General features: G+C 42.9%; 1 protein-coding gene across 1 annotated transcript in view; it reads left to right on the top strand.

Moving 5' to 3' along the window:
• LOC137429873 (PEX5-related protein) overlaps positions 1–12,508 on the top strand; it is a 99,004-nt gene extending 86,496 nt beyond the window's left edge. Inside the window, exons 12-14 of the mRNA XM_068120211.2 lie at positions 7,268–7,442; positions 11,160–11,317; positions 11,688–12,508. Coding sequence (XP_067976312.1) covers positions 7,268–7,442; positions 11,160–11,317; positions 11,688–11,886 — 532 coding nt within the window. The 3' untranslated portion in view covers positions 11,887–12,508. The remainder of the gene's footprint in view (positions 1–7,267; positions 7,443–11,159; positions 11,318–11,687) is intronic.
• Positions 12,509–20,644: the final 8,136 nt, after the last annotated feature.

Here is a 20,644-nt window from a genome sequence, read left to right on the forward strand (position 1 = left end):
GGTGGGAGTGCATCAGGGGTCGGTACTACGTCCACTACTATTTGTAGCTGTGATGGAGGTGCTGGCTCAGAACGTAAAGGAGGGTTTGCCGTGGGAGTTGTTGTATGCAGATGATCTGGTGTTGATTGCGGAAAGTATGGATGGACTGAAGGAAAAGATGAACACGTGGAAGGAATGTATGGAGACAAAAGGTCTGAAGGTGAATATCGGAAAGACGAAGGTGATGGCAAGTGGTAAAGCATGTGGTGAGGTGGAAAGAACTGGGAAGTGGCCCTGTGCTGTGTGTAGGAAGGGTGTCGGAGTGAACTCCATTCAGTGTACAATGTGCGCTGAGTGGGTTCATCAAAAATGTAGTGGTCTGAGAGGGTCATTAACCAGTGTGGCAGCTACATTCAAATGTAAGGTGTGCACAGAGGGAGCTGCAGATGGAGGAAATGTTGAGTTGGATCTTGGAGACGGCGTGAAGCTGGAAGGTGTGAAAACATTTTGCTACCTCGGAGACATGCTGAATAGAGAAGGTGGATCAGACTTGGCAACGGTTGCTCGAGTGAGATGTGCATGGAAGAAGTTTCGGGAATTGAGTGGCGTGCTGATGATGAGGGGAGTGTCATTGAAGCTGAAGGGAAAGCTGTATGCTGCATGTGTGAGAAGTGTTATGATTTATGGGAGCGAGACATGGGTAATGAACGTAGAGCAGCAACGAAGGTTGGAAAGGGTGGAAATGCGAATGGTTCGACGGATGTGTGGAGTATCGTTGAGAGAGAGGAAGACAAATGATGAATTGCGAAAGATGATGGGAATAGAGCCTGTGATTGATGCTGTGAAGAGGAACAGGTTGAGATGGTTTGGTCATGTGTTGAGGAAGGATGAAAGTGACTGGTTGAGAAGAGTGATGGAAATGAATGTAGAAGGAAGTAGAAGACGGGGAAGACCGAGAAAGACTTGGCTAAAGATGGTGGAAGAAGAAATGCGGGCAAGGGGCAAAGGGCAAAATTGTCATGGGGAGATTGTTTTCAGATTTCAGATTTTCAGGAGATTTCACAGACTCCTTTCAGACAAGGAGAGATGCAGAAAATAGGGCAAAATGGAGAAGATTGTCATGGGGACCGCAAGGCTAACCCCTGCTCTAGCAGGGAAAATGGCCTTTTAAAATGCATGTTGTTTGTGTTGTTGTTTACACGTCAGCGAGGGCATGTTTAAAAGTGCGTTTAAGGTCTTGAAGCAAGAATTAGGCAAAAATGGTAAAATTAGAACTGCAGCTTGACTCTCATATACTTCCTGGCAGTTTAAGTTAACTTTAGAATAACTATAAGTGTATTGAAGGAGTGGCAAAACGTCACCAGATCTGCATACATGATAAATAGATAGCCACTAATTAATTTTATACTGTGTATAACAGCCAAACATAAAACATGATCGATGTTTCAATAACCATCATTAATCACTTCAATCCATTACCCAAAGCCGCATACATATGAGAACCTTAGCTCAGATACAGAGATTGTACACATTCACAGATTGTTTCCGTGTGATCAATGGTTCGAGGGATGGATGAGTCAAAGGAAGGATGTGTGGGCAATAGTTTTAACAGCTTGGCTTCCCTCCACCAGCCGTGTATGCTGTAAATCAGATGCCAGAGGGAATTTAACATTGATAGTGGCCTGGAAAAGTATTCACCCCCAACCAATAATGCCACATTTAGGGGAATAATAAATTACATTGAAACAATTTTTCCAAATGAACTTTTTTTATTCATAACTGAAAAGATCAAACTAAACACTTATAGTTGAAGGAGGTTACATATCAGGAATACCTGCAAAAAATATGTACAAATCACAATTCACTGGTTGCAAAAGTATTCAGCCCCTTAAGGTTAGTACTTGGTAGAAGCACCTTTTGTAGCAATGACTATGAGTCTTTTTGGGTAGGTCTCTACCAGCTTTGCACAGTGAGATGGTGAAATCTTTACCCATTTTTCATGTGAAAATTGCTCTAGTTCTGCCAAGTTAGATGGGGATCGTCGATGGACTGCAAACTTCTAGTCTCGCCATAAATGTTCAATTGGGTTCAAGTCAGGACTTTGACTGCACCCATCAATAACATTTATTTTCTTCTCATTCAGCCACTCCAGTGTGGCGTTAGCTTTGTGCTTCGGAACATTGTCCTGCTGAAATGTAAATCTCCTACCCAGTTTCAGATTCATGGCTGACTCAAACAGGTTTTCATCAAGGATTCTCCTGTACTTTTCACCATCCATTGTCCCTTCTATCCTGACAAGCTTGGCAGTCCCTGCTGATGAAAAAAAACCAGCCCCATAACATGATGCTGCCACCACCATTCTCGACAGTATGGATGGTGTTGACTGAAAATGTGCAGTGTTAAGCTTGCGACAGATGTAACCCTTTGAATTTAGACCATAAAGTTAAATGTACGTCTCGTCTGACCACAAAACCTTTCTTCACCTGCCTGAAGTATCATTGAGATGTTGTTTTTTTCCCCACAAACTCCATACGAACTTTAGATGCATCTCTTTCAGTGATGGCTTCTTTCTTTCCACCTGTCCATAGAGGCCACCTTTGTGAAGGAAACAGGGTATTGTAGATTGATGAACATTGACCCCTTTAGAGCCTTGCAGATCTTTCAGTCATTGTTGGATTTACAGTTACATCCCGAACCAGTTTCATGTTTGCTCGGCTGTTGAGTTTGGATGGGCGACCTGATCTTGGTAATGTCTGGGTGGTATGATACGTCTTCCACTTATAAATAATGGATTTCACCGTACTCAAAGGGATAATGAGTGACTTTGAAATCTTCTTGTAACCCTCTCCTGAACGGTGCTTCTCCACCACTTTATGTTTGACTTCTTTGGAAATCTCCTTGGTCTTCATGTTTGCCTTATTGGTTGAGCCAAGTGGTGCAACTGCACCTTTAAACTCCTTAGATAAGTGGAGGAGCTTAATTTTTAAGTTAACCACTGATTTAACATACAGGTGAAACCTGTTACACTTATTTTGTAACCTTTCAAACAAATAATTTGCTCCTTATGCGATTTAGTGTTAATTAGGCAAAGGGCTTGAATACTTACAGTCACATGAAAAAGTAAGTACACCCCATGTAAAGTTTTGACTTTTTCAACATATTTCAACATACAGCTATTTGATCTTCATTTCAACAAGATTGATAGATAAAGGTGATATAATATAACAAATATCATGAAGCATTTACATTTGTAGTCCATTGTATAATTTAAATAAACATAAATGCAAATTTCACATGTGGAAAAAGCAAGTACACCCCTACATTTATCACTACTTCAAATACCTAAAATTAGAATCAGGTGCACCAGCTCAGGTGCAAATGATTAGAACCCCCCTCTCCCATCCCCCCCCCCCCTTCCCATGCCTCCTCCCCCCAAGCCCTCTCCCTCCCACACATCTCCCTGCTCTTAAATGTTGTGTGCTCTCAAGTGTTTGCGTGCTTCCCATTCTCTTGTCGTCCGCTCCCTCTTTTTATATATTTTGTTTGTCTGGTTGATTTGTTTGTTAAGTAAATGTCAGCTCTTTCACGAGCCTCGATTCAGTATACAAAAAAAAAACAAACAAAAAAAAAAAACCCATCGTTAGAGAGGATCTTGGAGGAACCTGTCTTATTTGAACCTCAGACATTTCGTTTGGTTTGCTCCTTGTTGTTGAAGTGTGCGGCGTCACCATGCCTAGATCAAAAGAGCTCTCTGAGGCCTTCAGAAAGAAGGTTATAGATGTCTACGAGTCTGGGAAAGGATTTAAAAAGATCTCCAAACAATTTGAAATCAATCATTCGACTGTCCAGAAGATCATCTACAAGTGGAGAAGATTCCAAACAACTGCCAACTTGTTCAGGCCAGGCTGCCCCAGCAAGTTCAGCCCGAGAGCAGACCGCAAGATGCTGAAAGAAGTCTCTAAGAACCCCAGAATGTCATCACGGGACCCACACGTAGCTCTTGCCACTGTTGATGTCAAAGTGCACGAGTCTACCATTAGAAAGAGGCTGCACAAATTTGATCTACATGGGAGGTGTGCCAGGAGGAAACCTTTGCTGTCCAGAAAGAACATCAGGGAAAGACTAAAGTTTGCCAATGAACACCTAGACAAAGACCAGCACTTCTGGAACAATGTGCTCTGGACAGATGAGTCAAAGGTAGAGAGAGATATTTGGCCACAGTACCAGAAGACTTGTTTGGCGAAAACCAAAGACAGCATTTGACCACAAGAACCTGATACCAACTGTAAAGCATGGTGGTGGAAATATTATGGTTGGGACAGCTTTGCTGCATCAGGGCCTGGGCAGCTCACCATCATAGATCCACTCTGAATTCTTCATTGTACCAGAGGGTGCTTGAGGATAATGTGAGGCCATCTGTCAGAAAGTTGAAGCTCAACCGAAGGTGGACCTTGCAACATGACAATGACCCTAAACATACCAGTAAATCCACCAAGGAATGGCTGAAAAGAAAGAAATGGAGGGTTCTGGAATGGCCAAGTCAAAGCCCGGATCTAAATCCCATCGAGATGTTGTGGGGGGACTTTAAACGAGCTGTGCATGCAAGAAACCCCTCAAACATCGCACAGCTGAAAGAATTCTGCATGGAGGAGTCGGCAAAAATTTCTCCCAGTCGATGTCAGAGACTGGTAGATAGTTATAGTTATAAGAAATGCCTCCTTGAGGTTGTTTCTGCCAAAGGGGGCAATACCTCCTATTAGAGCCAAGGGTGTACTTACTTTTTCCACATGCGAAATTTGCATTTATGTTTATTAAAATTATACAATGGACTACAAATTGTAAATGTTTCATGATATTTGTTATATTTTATCACCTTTATCTATCAATATTGTTGAAATGAAGATCAAATAGCTGTATGTTGAAATATGTTGAAAAAGTCAAAACTTTACATGGGGTGTACTTACTTTTTCACATGACTGTATATTATACAACTGAGTAAAAAGCTGATTTTGTCTGTTAATCTAACTTATTCACATTTTATCTGCATTTTTCAGCTTCATCATTTTCAATGGGTTTGTGAAGACTCTATATATTAAGTTTGATTTTAAAATATCATGAAATAAGCTGAGGAGGCATCAAAATTGTGAAAACTTTGGAGGGGGATGAATACTTTTGTAGGCTACTGAAGCTTTCATCTCACCTTTAAACAGTAAATTACAACAGGTGCTCCCATTCGTCACTATTAACATCAATACACCTCTAAGTCCATTTCACAACTGATGCTAAAACATCCCCAAACATGTCATCGTCGATGTTAGTTCGTTCAGATATATCTAATCCATCAGTTCCTTGATGTCTCTGAGATGGTTGACATTGATGCTGCCCTGTTCAATGCAGTAGTATTATCTTATATATATATATATATATATATAAGAAAGTTTTTGTTTGTTTGTTTGTCTGCACGCGCTAATCTCCTGAATGGTGAAAGATAGGAGGAAACCTCGAAAACAAAAAATGTGGGGATGGGCCCCGGGAAGGTTATAGGCTAGGTGGCAAGGCCGGTCGAGGCCGCCTCGGCCGGGCTGGTACCATTTCCCAATAAATATTCTTCTTCTTCTTCCAAAATCCTCTGGAAGTACTTCTTATGCACTTTATCGGAATATCTGACTGATTGCCACACATGCTTTCAAAATTCTCTCTCGTGGGGCCCGACAGAAGAAAGAACAAGGAATCGTTGAGCACTAACTGATACTGGGCTCGCGTCAGACCTATGTACAGAAGATTAAATTCATTCAAAAAGAACCCCGGCAACGCCGGGTGCATTCAGCTAGCCTACTATATAAGAGAGCCGTTGGTCTGTGTGTCTGTCTGTGTCGCCATTTTTCTCAGAGTTGACTGAACGGATCTTCGTCAAACTTTCAGAGGTTCATCAGTGAGTGCCTGGGAGTGTTTTAGGCAAAAGCAAATATATATATATATTTAAAGAAAGTTCGTTTTTTCTGGATTTTTTTTAAATCGCTCTATAGTGCCGAAGCCTTTTTGATTAATGCCAGTTATATACAAGTACACATTCGCATAAATAAATACAAAACAATCACCAGACATTTGAACACAAATAATAAAACAATTCCAGAAGCGGTCGAAGTTGGTGGTAAGGCTTCTTCTTCTTCCTGAACGTCATCATACTTAACTCAGAAACGTGATGAACGCCACATTCAGCAGAATATATTCAACTAAAAGGTAAAATTATGATTTGACATTTGTAATGGATTTTGATTTGGATGTAATTGCTTTTCCATTATATTTGCCCTCATTTGAAATATATTAATGTTTCTTTTTCGCTTGAGCAATGACGGGTACTCCATCTATGAATGCTTTTATACTTTACTCGGGGTGCAAATACAAATACAACTTTGTCTGGGGGGTAACATAGGCCGCGGCCTCATTCGGGGGGTGTGTGGGACTGGAAGGTGGGCGTAAATTGTCTATGTAAATGTGTACCGTGTAGCGCCACCTGGTGATGGTGGTAGAGGGTATTACAATTTCCTTTTATACCTGGGCAACACTAAGGTAATGAAGCACTCTTTGCACGGGGAAATTTTTCCTCCTTCCCTTGCCCCCCTCCCCCAAAACAGAGGGGCCTGTCAAAGCCTCCCCTCCCCAAAAGATGTATATGTAGTATGTATTTCCCCTTCCTCTTCCCTCACCTCCCCCTTTCACTCCACCCACTCCCTTCCTCACCTTTCCCTCTCTTGATTCCTTTTGTATAAAATATTGTTGTATTTCTCATCTTCATGATCTCTGTCATCATCATTAGCATTGCTTTGCATAATATACTCCTCACAACTGAAAAGGGTTCAAATTGGCAACAATGCCAGGCTTTCACGATCACAGGAAGGTTTAAATTCGTATAAATTGATTGGGTAAAGCCTTCGACCACCATCGACCCCAACACAAGGTTGTACAATATTGTCATCGAGCAACTCGGTGGCAATCCGGTTATTGCTGCATTCATTCCACCGTCCACTAATTAAGACAAAACAAGTGAATCACAAACACCTATCGGCAAAACAGCACAGCACGTATAATCACTGTGACCCATACTTCTCTCAAGTATTTCCATTTAGTTTTCTTCCAGTCGGCCATTTATATCTACATTTCTTACAATAATACTCCTGTGGTTGGGAGAGGAGTTGGATTTATGATCGTAAGATGTACGTCCCATCAGATGTAAACTGTGACTACTGTACAAACACATATCGTAACGGAGGGCATGTGCTTCGTGCAGGCCCTCTGTAGCTGAAGTACGAGACATGTTCCTGCAAGCTTGTCGGGAGCATAAGGACGGGGAAGGAGCTACAGATCCAGAGCTACAGACGGGACTGGGAGTGCTGTACAACCTGAGCGGCGAATACGACCAGGCCGTGGAGGCCTTCTCACTCGCTGTGCAAGCACGGCTGGAGGCAAGGCCGATGGGTAGACCTTTATGATTGCATGTTCGTGCGATTGAAAGTTTTGAATACACTGATACAGTCACAGGGCAATATAAAGAAAACAAGGTTCAGACATACATGGAGGCGGCCATCTTGGATTTTGATGTGGCGACCCAATTTTAAACAGCGTTCTTCCTTATGCCTAGATACACCCACACACCAGATTAGAAGTTGGTACTTCGCTTATTTTTCAAGATATTCAGCTCACAACGTTCAGACATACATGGCGGCGGCCATCTTGGATTTTGACGTGGGTTGCACCCACACACCAAATTCGAATGCTGTCCTTCGCTTACGCATGCACGCACGCCCGCACGGACGGACGGACGGAGGGGAAAACCATAGTCCCCCTTTCGCTCCGCTGTGCGACGGGGGACAATAACTTGGTCTCAGGAGGTGACTTGGAACGAGAAGATGAAAACACTTTTGGGTTGGATTAAGTTAGGGTGTCTTAAAATGAAGTCGTAAAAGTTTTTTTAATGTAAATACTGCTGAGCACAAACTTTGATCTGAGCTCCATTGTATTCTCACATATTGTTACTGCATCTAGAAATATCTGTGGAGGAAGCATTTTTGTTTGGGACCAATCTCCAGCAGGCCACGTGTTTATATATTTATTACCTCCGCCATCGAAGGTGGATGGAGGTTATGTTTTCACTCCTGTCTGTTTGTACAACAAAATATCTCAAAAAGTTGTGGACGGATTCGGACGAAATGATTCGATTTTGGTGAAGATCCGAATTCGGATCCGGCTACGAGAATTTTAAAAGTGATTCTTCACGATTGGGAGATAGGGCCAAAAACGATACATAGCGGGATATCTCAAAAGGTTATGGATGGATTTGGACAAAACTTGGTGTGGAGGTCGTGTGTGTGACAAGGACAAATTGATTCGATTTTGGTGAAGATCTGAATATGGGTTCGGATACGATAATTATTTAATTTGTAAGTGATTCTTCACCATTGAGAGATCGGGCGAAAAGCGATAAATAACATGATATTTAAAAAAGTTGTGGACGAGTTATGACGAAACTTGGTGGATGAGTTGGTTCGGTGACGAGAACAAGCCGATTAGATATTGGTTCAGGTCCGAATCCAGATCCGGCCTATCAGTGGGATACAAACCATAAACATTTCAGCCTCGTGGAGGTGTGCGCTCTACCGAGTGCCGTTCTAGTTAAATGTTTTGTGTTTCTCGTTTGCAAGATCGAGGTTCATGCAGAGCGAGGTGGTGCAAGGTATGACCCGGCAGCAGGGGAATAGTAGGATACAATAAGCAAGGGATTGAACAAACAGGAAGAGGGCAGGAGGAAACAGTAACCTACAAGTAAGAGGCTTGAGTTTTTGGTTGAATTCCGGGGGTGGGGTGGTGGGGGGGGGGGGGGGAGAATGTGGAATGACATGAGATGATGGTGCACAGATAGCTTGAAGCCATGAAGGGAAAAGTGGGAGGTTTCTCTTGGAAATTGAAGTTATCCACTTAAATATCCATCTTTTCCTCTCGTTAACAAAGCCGACGTACGAATATTCCCTGCTTTGACATTGGAGACTTTCATTCGACTCGGTGGAAATATTGTGACGTAGAGGTTGTGGGTAGTTGTTGAAGACGGCAATCATTAAGGATTTGAAAATTGCCCTTAGCCTTTGTCATTACTTGCGCAGTGGGATGCGCATTGGTGGACCACATGGGATGTTGCACCCAATCAAATTTTCATTTATCTTTCATTTAAATATATCAAATGCAGACGTTGTTACGTTCTGTAATTTTAAAGACGTCATTCACTGCAACTAATATGAACTATTTATCTGCACAGGAGAAATTTATCTTACAAGTGAAATGAAAGGCATTTAGAGAGTTTCTAGTTCAACAAAAACATTATTTGCTTTAATTATTAATTTTTTTTAAATAAATCCCTTTGAGATCAATGCACAACTGCAGCTTGGCCTTGCCCATCTTGTAGATATCCTCATTCCAGAAACTCCTTCCCTCCCACAATCAACTCGTGAAAATCCTAAACGTCAAAAAGCTTCATACAAAGTCCTTACTTTAACTTCAGCAGGTAAAAGTCTAAGGGAGTCAAATGTGGTGAACATACTGGACAGGGTTAGGCCGCAGCTGGTCACTGCAACCTGAGCTGTGGGGTGAACACCTGAAGCAGCACTCAACTTCACACAGCGCTTGTTCTTGATGGCTTCTCACAAGTCACAACCATTGCAGTTTATCAGCATAGTACTCCTCATTTATGGACAACTTTAGGGGGGTAGCCAGTACTGATCACCCATTCAGTATTTTTTATTGCATACAAAGTCGAGGCTCCTGGAACAGCTATAACACTGGATGGATGAGGATGCAACAGAACAAAAGGAACAGTAAAAGGAGGGTGGGCGGAGAGCTGGGGTAGGGAAACATCAACAGCAGGATCGAAGGACAAAAAATAGAGGGCCTTGGGCAAATAATGTGTATGGGGAGGAATGAGTGGTATTGGAGGATGCTCAGGGTGGACAAGATGGATACAGAAGCAAACTCTCAGGAAGGAAAAACTGGAAGTTTGGAAGGAGGTGGGCTAGGGGGTGAAGGGTGAACAAAGGTAGAAAAGATCATGAATTTGGATGGGGGATGATCTGAGATTGTCATGAACAGCTGTCTTGAAGACATGGAGTGAAGAATGAGATTGAAGAAGATGCAGAAGCTGCTTCCACAGGCAGGAAAAGTGAGGAACAAATGAGTGGACACGTTAACACAGAAGTAATGAGGAACAAATTGACATTTACATGCAGACATGCAATATGTTTGCGAAGTACAACATGCTGTCTTTTGATTAAACCCATCAGCGAAGCCACAGGAGGCATGCTTAGTTATTCCCACGCTTTTTGAAAAAAATCCTAAACTTCCTATCTTTTCTCCTTTCTATCTCCACACCAATTAAAAAATGCAATTTAAAACTTCTATCACCTCCTTAACAGTTGGGCAGAAATTTACCAATCTTGGGAGTCACCGATCATTTTTAGTATAATTTTTGAATTTTAATTAAAAAGTATTTTAATTAATTTTATTTTAGTATTTATTTATTTTTATTATTTATTTATTTTAATTTTATAGTTTTTATAGTTTTTATAGTTTATTATATTTATATTTTTATATTTCATATATTTTATTTATTTTATATTATATTTTATATTTTATTTTTATATTTTATATATTTATATTTTATAGCTTTATTTATTTTATAGTTTTTATATACTTTTATAGTAAAATTTAATAGTATTTATTTTGATTAAAAAAGCAGTATAATTTTTAGCCCCGCCCCTCAGGCAGGGTCATTAGGTCAAATATGAAAATATGCAATTGCGGTCAAATTTTTAATGAAACTGTATTGGGGAACGTATGACATATGTAACGATTTTTTTTATATTTGACCCCAGATTCATGCCCCAGGGGGTGGGGACTTAGGGTCACAGAGGTCAAAATGGGAAAATATTTTTTAACTCTAAATTTTAAGGTCATTCCTGGTCGAACATTTTGCCCTCTTTCAACTTTACTTTTGGTAGGAAGCATGGTGATTTGTGATGGCGCACCATCAACTTCACCCTAGTGTTATTGAATAGCGCTGCATTTCAACATCGAAATGTATATAATTGTTCACTCCATCCCAATTACTGCATTTTTTTTTTTTGTTACTCTCATAGGACCATTTGCTGTGGAATAAGCTTGGTGCTTCCCTGGCAAACGGCAACCGGAGCTCCGAAGCCGTGGAAGCCTACCGACGTGCCCTCCAGCTGCGGCCAGGATATGTACGTTCATGGTACAACATGGGCATAAGTTGGCTCAACCAAGGAGCACACAGGTAACAATTTAAAAGTAAATATCGTGCTGTTGCAAATGGTAACCAACCCACAATGCAGCATGCATCTCCTCCAAAGTGAGAAATCAACAATTGCTTTGTTACTACTCCATTGTTAGAACCAGACAACATAAAAAAGCCATTAATTGGAAAGCTAGAAACAATGTTGGGATTGAGTTTTTAAAGAGAATGCGAAGATATGCTCAAAATTGTAATAAGCGGCAACTCTGGTCACAGCCAATACTAGATTTCTGAAGCAAGCGTTTATGAAGTAGTTGCTGTGTTTGAACGTTGGTAAAGTAGAGTTACAGCCCAACTGAAATGAAAACATCTTTTCATATCCCTTGCCTTCTACACTTCCCCATATTCCCAGGGAGGCAGTGGCAGATTTACTGGAGGCATTAGTGAAACAAAGAAAAAACTGCTTTCAGCGCTGGCAACCGAATGCGGCATCCGATAACATCTGGGCTGCGCTGGGACTGGCTTTGATTGGGCTCGGACGACCTGCACTTTGCCAGGCAGCTGAGCGTCGGGACGTCGACACGCTTATCCGCGCCTTTACACACCACTGAATTGCCACCACCCCGTTTCGGGGCACGGCACAACACTATACCACGCGACTTCAAATTACACACTGTGCTGATGCAATTTGTAACATCCAAGTTTCACAACAAAGTACTAGTTACTCCACAATCATCTCACAGCAAGATACCTCGTCCATGGCACAGTTTATGACAATGGCTATGTATTCTCTCCTAATGAAGAATCAGTAGTTGCTATTTCTTTTGAATTTTTAGCAGTCTGATGAACTGAGCCCTAACCCAATCAGTCAGTGAAATAAGAAATGGACTTTCGCATCACCGCTATACACCACAGTTTAAACTGTAGAACTGCAATAATACATTGCAATATTAAACAAGCTCACTGGAGAAAAAAAAAAAATGAAATCATGAACTGTGAAACATTCCCAATCCATTACCAAAATACTTGCAAACTTGAATATTCCCATCCTGAAAATCAGCGGATAAACCAGGGTATTGCAGTCCGATAGCGCATGGCAATCGTAATAGTGGTTGTTACTTTTAAGTGATGGTTCTTGTACAACGGGTAGGTGTGTATTTGTGTGCGCGTGTGTGTGTGCGTGTGTGTGTGTATGTGTACATATGCCTTTAATAAACCTGGTGTGAAAATACATTTAAATTTGCATCTGCAGCTTGACAACAGAAAACACAGAACTGCACAAGCATCGTTCTTTCTATTTCAAAAATACATTACTTTACTAATGTATCCTCCAGGAGGGCATCAATCAAACCCAAACAGTCAGCATGGCAAAATGACATGATCACGAGTCATAAGCAGTCTCGAACGAAACAAATAACTTATTTATAAAAGACACAGAACAAATCTTTACAGGGGCTTGTATTACCAACAAACTACACCATCTATGCTGACTGATTGACACACTTGAACACCCACATCCACACCCACGTGCGCACACACACACACACACACACACACACACACACACACACACACACACACACACACACACACACACACACACACACACACATACACACACACACAAGAAAAAAAACTCCAGGTTATTGCACGAGTCGTAAACGAGTGGGTAAGCCAATGCAGATGAGCGCCAATGCAAGGATGTGGAGAGCAGAAGCGTAGAGCGGTCCTATCGGCAAGTAAACTTCAGCGTTCAAGGGTCCTGTCCTTATTAGTCAAGTTGCCAAAATGTTGACCCTGCAATGATAACTACTGCGAACCTTTTTCACGGAAATGTGTTCTATATAGTTAGAAGAGTCAAATTAGCTTGGTTGCTACTTGTGCAACGTTGAGCATTTCTCAGAATTCAAGATGGCGGCCGCCGCTATCTTGGATGTTGGCCAATTTTCAACTTTTGATCTCGATGACCTAGAGGGTCGTGTAATACCTCTTTCTAGGGGGTTTAGAGTATGGGGAGTCCATTTCTGGAGTTCCTTTTTGGATATGGGGTCAATGTCAAGGTCAAATGGGTGTACTGCCTCGTCAAGCCTACACTGCTGGCGCTCATGTTCCTGCGCAGAGAGCGGAATGGTGACTTCCTCCTCCAGCAGCACTGTCTCAAGGCTATGCTGCCGTATTTCTTCATGGCAGGTCACCACAATTATGCCGGCTACCTGAGCTGGTATGTGCGACAGATGGAACACCTTCCCCAGCGTGCCAAGGAGGACCTACTGGCAGGCGCGCACGTCTGTCGGCACTCGGATGGCGGGACCGCAGTGCCAGGAGATCAGTTCGGCGAGCAGACGTACATCAAGCGAGGTTAGGGTTCTGGAGGTATGAAGGGCATTTTGATGAGCGCCGAGCAAGTGGCTGTGTGGGTCAACAGTTTCAGTGTGTGTGCCCACCTCGACATCGCCATGGATGTACAGTGAAGTATGTACAGTGAAGCTGGGAACGAGGAGAAGCCACATGGTGGAGCGGACGGGGAGGAGAAGAACAAGCACAAGGAGGAAGGAGAGGGAAGAAGGAGACTGGATGAAGCCGATCAGAGGAAGATCGCGGCGGAGCTGGAGAAGTACACTCACCCCCTCAATGAGCAGCATCCAGGTGTCTATAACATCTGCAACGACCAAGTGGCGCCTGACACAGTGAATGTTCAGGATGCACTGGCCATCGGGAGTGAGCAGAGCAAGCAGTTCTCCACTTCGCTAAGCAGTAACTTCCACACAAACATAAAGAGAGGTAAAATCAATGGAGGCGCTCAAGAAGGCAGTCACTGTCAAGGGGAAGGCCATCTACGACGTCGAGACGCTGTTCAGTCGGCTGTTGGTCGTGGGGCAGCAGCGCAGCATGGAGGTAGCTGACGACTTCCAGTTCGAGCTGAGTCCAGTCCCTCCAGCCCTGATCGACGAGTACGGCTGCATGAGGAAGGGAAACAAGGCCGTGCTCGTCAGGTGTCTCTGTGTCTCTGTCACGACTCCACCTGCTCCAGACGTGGTGCTGGTTGATGCCGGCCAGCTGCTGTACCACGTCGTCTGGCCATTCGCTGGGACTGCAGGAGACCTGGCTGCAAGCTTCGGTGTTCGACTGGCCCACTACACTCCTGGCTCCAAGAAAACCGTCCTGTTCGACAGGTACGACCAAGAAGCCCCTAGCGCAAAGGACCACGAGCGGACGAGAAGAGGAAGAGCCAAGGAAGTCCGGTTGACCCCAAACACCCCCCTTCCATGCCGAGAAGCTATTCTTCACAATGCCACAAACAAGAGTCTGCTCAACAACATCCTATGCGGCTACCCTCTTCCACACAACATCCAGCTCGTCAACAAGCTGGACTGTGTCATCACCCATGCTGAGGCAGACGTCACCCTCTGCAGCTACATGCTGAAGGTGGCGGTGGACTGCGCCCAGACCATCCGCATCCTCAGTGATGACACCGACGTCTTCATCCTCCTTGTGTACTGGACATCAAGGATGCGGGTCGTCGCCAAGATTCAAATGGAAAAGTGAAATGGCAATGTTCTGGACGTCAACGAAACTGTCGAGCGGTTAGGCCCCAGAAAGTGCAGCCAGCTTCTCGGTGTCCACGCGGTGTCGGGCTGCGATACGGTGTCGTACCCCTGCGGAAAGGGAAATAAGTCGGCGCTCAAGCTCCTGGAGATAGACATCCTATGTCTCGATCAAGTGCTCGGACAGCCTAGCGCTACCCACGCTCAGCTCAAGGCGACAGCAGACAGCTTCTTCTTACCCCTCTATGGACAGAATAACTGTATGACAATGAATGACGCGCGTGCTCGCTTCTACCGCGGCCGTAAGAAGCCTCCACCACTGAAGAAACTGCCACCGACTGATGTCAACCTGCAACTGCACTTGCTCCGAGCTCACCTTCAGATGCTACTGTGGAAGACAGCAGACCAACGTGACCCACCCGAAGAAGCTCGAGATATTGCCAACTTCGGCTGGAGCATCGAAGGCTCCACCATCACACCTGCCGTCTCAACAGCGCCAGTTGCTCCCCAAGTGCTCCTGGATGTAGTGAGCTGCAGCTGCACCGCAGAGGGCAAGGCATGCAGCGGTGCACGCTGCAGTTGCAACAGCGCAGGCCTTTCATGCACGGACTACTGCAAGTGCGAGGGAGGAGTCGCCTGCTGTAGTCGTTTCACCAGCAAGCAGATGGACATCGAAGACGACGAAGGCGAGCTAGGTGTAGATGATGATGATGATGAAGAGTAGTAGAGAATTGTGACCGCTGATGGCTGGTAATACTGTGCTGAATGTCTCTATAGAGGTCATAGTACTGTGTGTCACATGTCTCTGGTTCCGTCATCATGTCTTATGAACAATAACAATACATTGAAGTTTCTTAGTTTGACCTTTGACCTTCATTTTGACCTTGACCCCGTATCCAAAAAATAACTCCAGAAATGGACTCCCCGTACTCTAAACCCCCTAGAAAGAGGTATTACACGACCCTCTAGGTCATTGAGATCAAAAGTTGAAAAGTGGCCAACATCCAAGATAGCGGCGGCCGCCGTCTTGAATTCTGAGAAATGCTCAACGTTGCACAAGTAGCAACCAAGCTAATTTGACTCTCCTAACTATATAGAACACATTTCCGTGAAAAAAGTTCGCAGTAGTTAACATTGCAGGGTCTCATACAGGACATATAGGGGCGGCAACTAGACTACATGGAAAGGGAGTGCAGTATCCCAATAGGCAAAAATAGCCAAGGGCAAGCACAACTTTGATAGGAGCTCTCCTTCCCTGCCGACTAATGGCACTCAACTAATTGCCTTATCCCACAAAACCATCTCTGCCAATCCACCCTTCCCCTGAGGCGAGCCAATGTCTTGCCACAGGGGTCACTCTACCCAAGGCATAGCAGATCAATCACCAACTCAGGCATCCAGCCAATCATGACATGAACAGTCCATGGCCCACCTCCTGCACACTGACAAACAGCTGGGGGGAGGGGTCTTCTCCCTTTGTTGATGGGAAGTAATTCATTGTGATATTAGATATGCATCACTTTTATGTCGATAGAGACAACGTCTCCCCATCCCAGTGTCTGTCTAAAAACCACCACACTTTGGACCTTTGCTCAGCCTTGAGAAACTAGCAAGACAGGAAAAGCTGTAACCACAACGCCAACCACCAGCAGCCCTGTCCGTAAGGCAGGGAAGGGTTTGCCCCCACCTATGAAACAAGTGGTGAGCAAGAGGAGAGGGGCGTGGCATGTCAGCTGTGACCTGAGGGCATAAAGGGCGGAAGCCGTAGGAGGCCTCCCCCAGCTATGCATGCAAGGCTGTGCCAGACGGATCTGTCGAGCACCAGAGGAATGCCCTTCACCACAGTCTCCTGCCAGAATTGTGCAGTGACCCATCGTGCAAGTTCTGCCTCGTCTTGCCCACTGTCTATCATGTATCTATCTATCATGTATTTGTCTATCATGGTGTTTCTGCCATGCTGCTGTTAGGCTATTTAAGGAATCTCCAATCGTTCATTGTTCCGTGGCTGCGTATATCCAGTAGTGGATAAGGGGTTTGCATTGCATTTATTTATTACATACTCATGCCTTCCTTATTTTCCTTCCCTGTGATCATGCTTCCCGGCCGTAAAACATTGCTTCAAAAAGGAGACCACGGTGCCCAAAAAAAGGCCAATACCCGCTCTGTGGGGAAAATGGCCTCTAATGGCGGTTCCTGTGATCATGCTTATTATTACCTCCGCCAACAAAGGTGGATGGAGGTTATGTTTTCACCCCTGTTTGTCTGTCTCTTTGCTACTTGCGAAAATTGAAGATTTTTCAAGTATATTGGTTGGTGTTGTGCGTTATTTTGTCTGTTTGTCTGTCTGTCTGTATGTCAGTCGCCTACAGGTCACAATTTTCAACTGATCTTCACAAAACTTCACCAAATGGTGGAGTTGGTCATAAGCAAGCCTATTGTTTTTGTGGTCAAAAGGTGAATATGTCAACATAGGCCAAAGGTCACCAACTTTGTCAAATTTCTAAAATCCTCAATTTTCATCTGAATGACTTGAAATTTGAAGAGGATTTACATATCGGCCTACTGAATTCAACCACCAACTATTTTTGAGATCAGCATCGGCCAAAAGGTCAACATAAGCCAAAGGTCAACCACTATTTTCAAATTTCTAAAAGCCTCAATTTTCATCCGATTGACTTGAAATTTGAATTGGATTTTCATGTCAGCCAACTGAATTCAACCACCAACTATTTTTGAGATCAGCATCGGCCAAAAGGTCAACATAAGCCAAAGGTCAACCACTATTTTCAAATTTCTAAAAGCCTCAATTTTCATCCGATTGACTTGAAATTTGACGAGGATTTAGATATCGACTAACTGAATTCAACCACCAACTATTTTTGAGGTCAAAAGGATGCTCTACTGAGGGCCATTCTGCTTTGTTCTCTTTTGCCAAGTGTCACTCTATGAGTGATTTTTCATTTGTTTGTCTGTCTCTCTGTGAACAAGATATCTCAAAAGGTTGTGGACAGATTGGGACGAAATTTGGTTGGCAGAGGTAGTGTATGTGACACGGACGAAATGATTAGATTTGGGTGAAGATCCGGATCCGGGTAGAATAATTTTTTAAAGTGATTCTTCACCATTGGGAGATCGGGCCAAAAACGATATTTATCAGGATATCTCAAAAGTTACAGACAGATTTGGACGAAACTTGGTGGACCGGTTGGGTGTCTGACAAGGACTAATCTATTCGATTTTGGTGAAGTTCTGAATGTGGATTCGGATCCGATAATTATTTAATTCTTAAGTGATTCTTCACCATTTAGTTGGGTGGATATGTGACAAAATATCAGAAAGATGTTCACCTCTGGCAGGAAGCATAAAAATTGGTATATAAGGGTTTTAAGGTATGCTGAATTGAAATAGATGTGGAGACATTTGATAGGATCAACGTAACGTTCTCAAAAATGAGGTTTTGGGGGACGGGGTGTTTTTGCATTTTTTGCCAATTTCGCGCTATTCGCGGTAGGAGGGTACAGTTGGTTCTTGGCCTGCCATCTTATTGTGGCTTCAATTATCATTTAGCAGCATACGTTACTGGAATGGCTATATAAATACCTCTAATATGGTGTATTACTGATCACATTGTGTTAGTTATCTCACTCTACATGGACTCTGAACCATAACTGCTGGCATCAACTGCCCTGCGAAATGGGAAAATCTTCGATTTCTTGAAATGTGCCACAATTTAATAAATTTCAAAATACACCTTCATGTATATTTCTTCCAATCCATGCTAAATGGAATAACAGTCCCAAATAAGTAATATAGACTGTTTCTCTGGGAACATGTAGTGTTATGTGCTATGCTACTGGTAGTCGAAAATTGCAAAAAGACATATACTTTTTTTTCTCTTTTTGGAAGTTAGATGTGTGGGCAGTAATATACGTATGTATTCTGTTCAGAAAGTTGACAACAGACAGATATGGAAAGACTTCTTTAATTCACAAAAAGATGTAATATGCAACATAGTATAAGCATGAAATTTGGTAACAAACATAGAGCCCTTGATCGCTTACATTTACCCACAATGTCAGTTTCTTGTTAATTTTCTAAATGCTTGAATATACCCCATGGCTGCTCAAACATAGGCAATAATGTATGACAGGGGAATTTTAAGATACCAATTACTCTGTTACGCAAGTTATCGATATTTAGAAATACACCAGAAATAAAGCCAACCAGCTGAATTTCATAGAACCAGACAAAATAAAGTCTATGGTTAAATAGTCCACAAGTGCAGCTCTATAAGTTATATGTCAAGGACAATGTTAATTAATAAATAAAAAATTACATTATTTGTTCATAACAAATGTACATGTTGTGTTATGTTATGATTGTGTGTTCTATAATAGACGGACATATCTATTATTGTATATATAACACAATGGACATGTAAATAAGATGTAAACCTCTAACAAGAACATTCTCAACCAATTATCTGACATCATCAAAAATTAGTACCACGTTGAATGGCTGTCAAATGTCAAATGTCAAAAATGTCAAAAGTCAAATGTCTCCACATCTATTTCAATCTATCTATAATTCCACTAATCTCTGTGTGTATGTTTGTATGTATGTATGTTTGTATGTATGTATGTTTGTATGTATGTTTGTCTGTGACCGCTGTTTCTCGACAACTACCGGTCCGATATACTTGAAACTTGCCAGGTATATTGCTGGGGACCCGAGGATGTGCCTTTTCAAGGTTTTAAATTAATCGCAGAAGTAGTTACCGAGCTATGTCCAAAAAACGATTCAACCAATCAGAGAGCAGCGAGCTATCACGTGTGCCGAACGTGGCGAACGGACTCTGCCTCGGATGGCACATTTGAGAGCGTATTCATTTATTTCCCGTCGGCAAACTATGTTGGCGCTATGTTGGCGTTAAACTATGTTTTAAAACTAATTAAAACTAATTTGCGATTCTTTCGCTTTGCGATGCGATTTGCGATTGCGTTAAACTCGCTCGGGCGTTAAACTATGTTTTTAAACTAATTTGCGATTCATTCGCTTTCCTGCGCATTTGTGCACGCGATGGCGATTTCTTTACCAAACTCCGCAAGCCGTTAGCTTTGGACCAAACCATTTCATGTAAATAGAGGGGGGGGGGGGGGGGGGGATTGTCACCGTACTCGCAAGCCGTTCGCTTTGGACCAAACCATTTCATGTAAATAGAGGGGGGGGGATTGTCACCGTACTCGCAAGCCGTTCGCTTTGGACCAAACCATTTCATGTAAATAGAGGGGGGGGATTGTCACCGTACTCGCAAGCCGTTCGCTTTGGACCAAACCATTGCATGTAAATAGAGGGGGGGGGGGGGGGGGATATATACTTTTAGATATATATATAGTACGGGCATGCCCTAGTCTATTTCAATTCAGCATACCTTAAAACCCTTATATACCAATTTTATGCTTCCTGCCAGAGGTGAACATCTTTTTCACATATCCACCCAACGAATTGAGAGATAGGGCGAAAAGCGAAAAATACATGATATTTGAAAAGTTATGGACAAGTTATGACTAAACTTGGGGGACGAGTTGGTTAGGTGACAATAACAAACCGATTGCCTCGGGGGAAAAAAAAATACCTCAACATTACCTCGACAACAACAACAACAACACGAGCGCTTCTGAAAAAGACATATTACCTTCAGACCAACAACACAATCGCTTCGGAGAAATAGATATTACCTTCACAACAACACCAATAACATGATTAGTTCGGAAAAATAAATATTACCTTCAAAACAACACCAACAACACGACCGCTTCGGAGA

This window comes from Myxine glutinosa, chromosome 6 (genome assembly GCF_964187855.1).
Source record: "Myxine glutinosa chromosome 6, kmMyxGlut1.1, whole genome shotgun sequence".
In the NCBI taxonomy this organism is placed as follows: Eukaryota; Metazoa; Chordata; class Myxini; order Myxiniformes; family Myxinidae; genus Myxine; species Myxine glutinosa.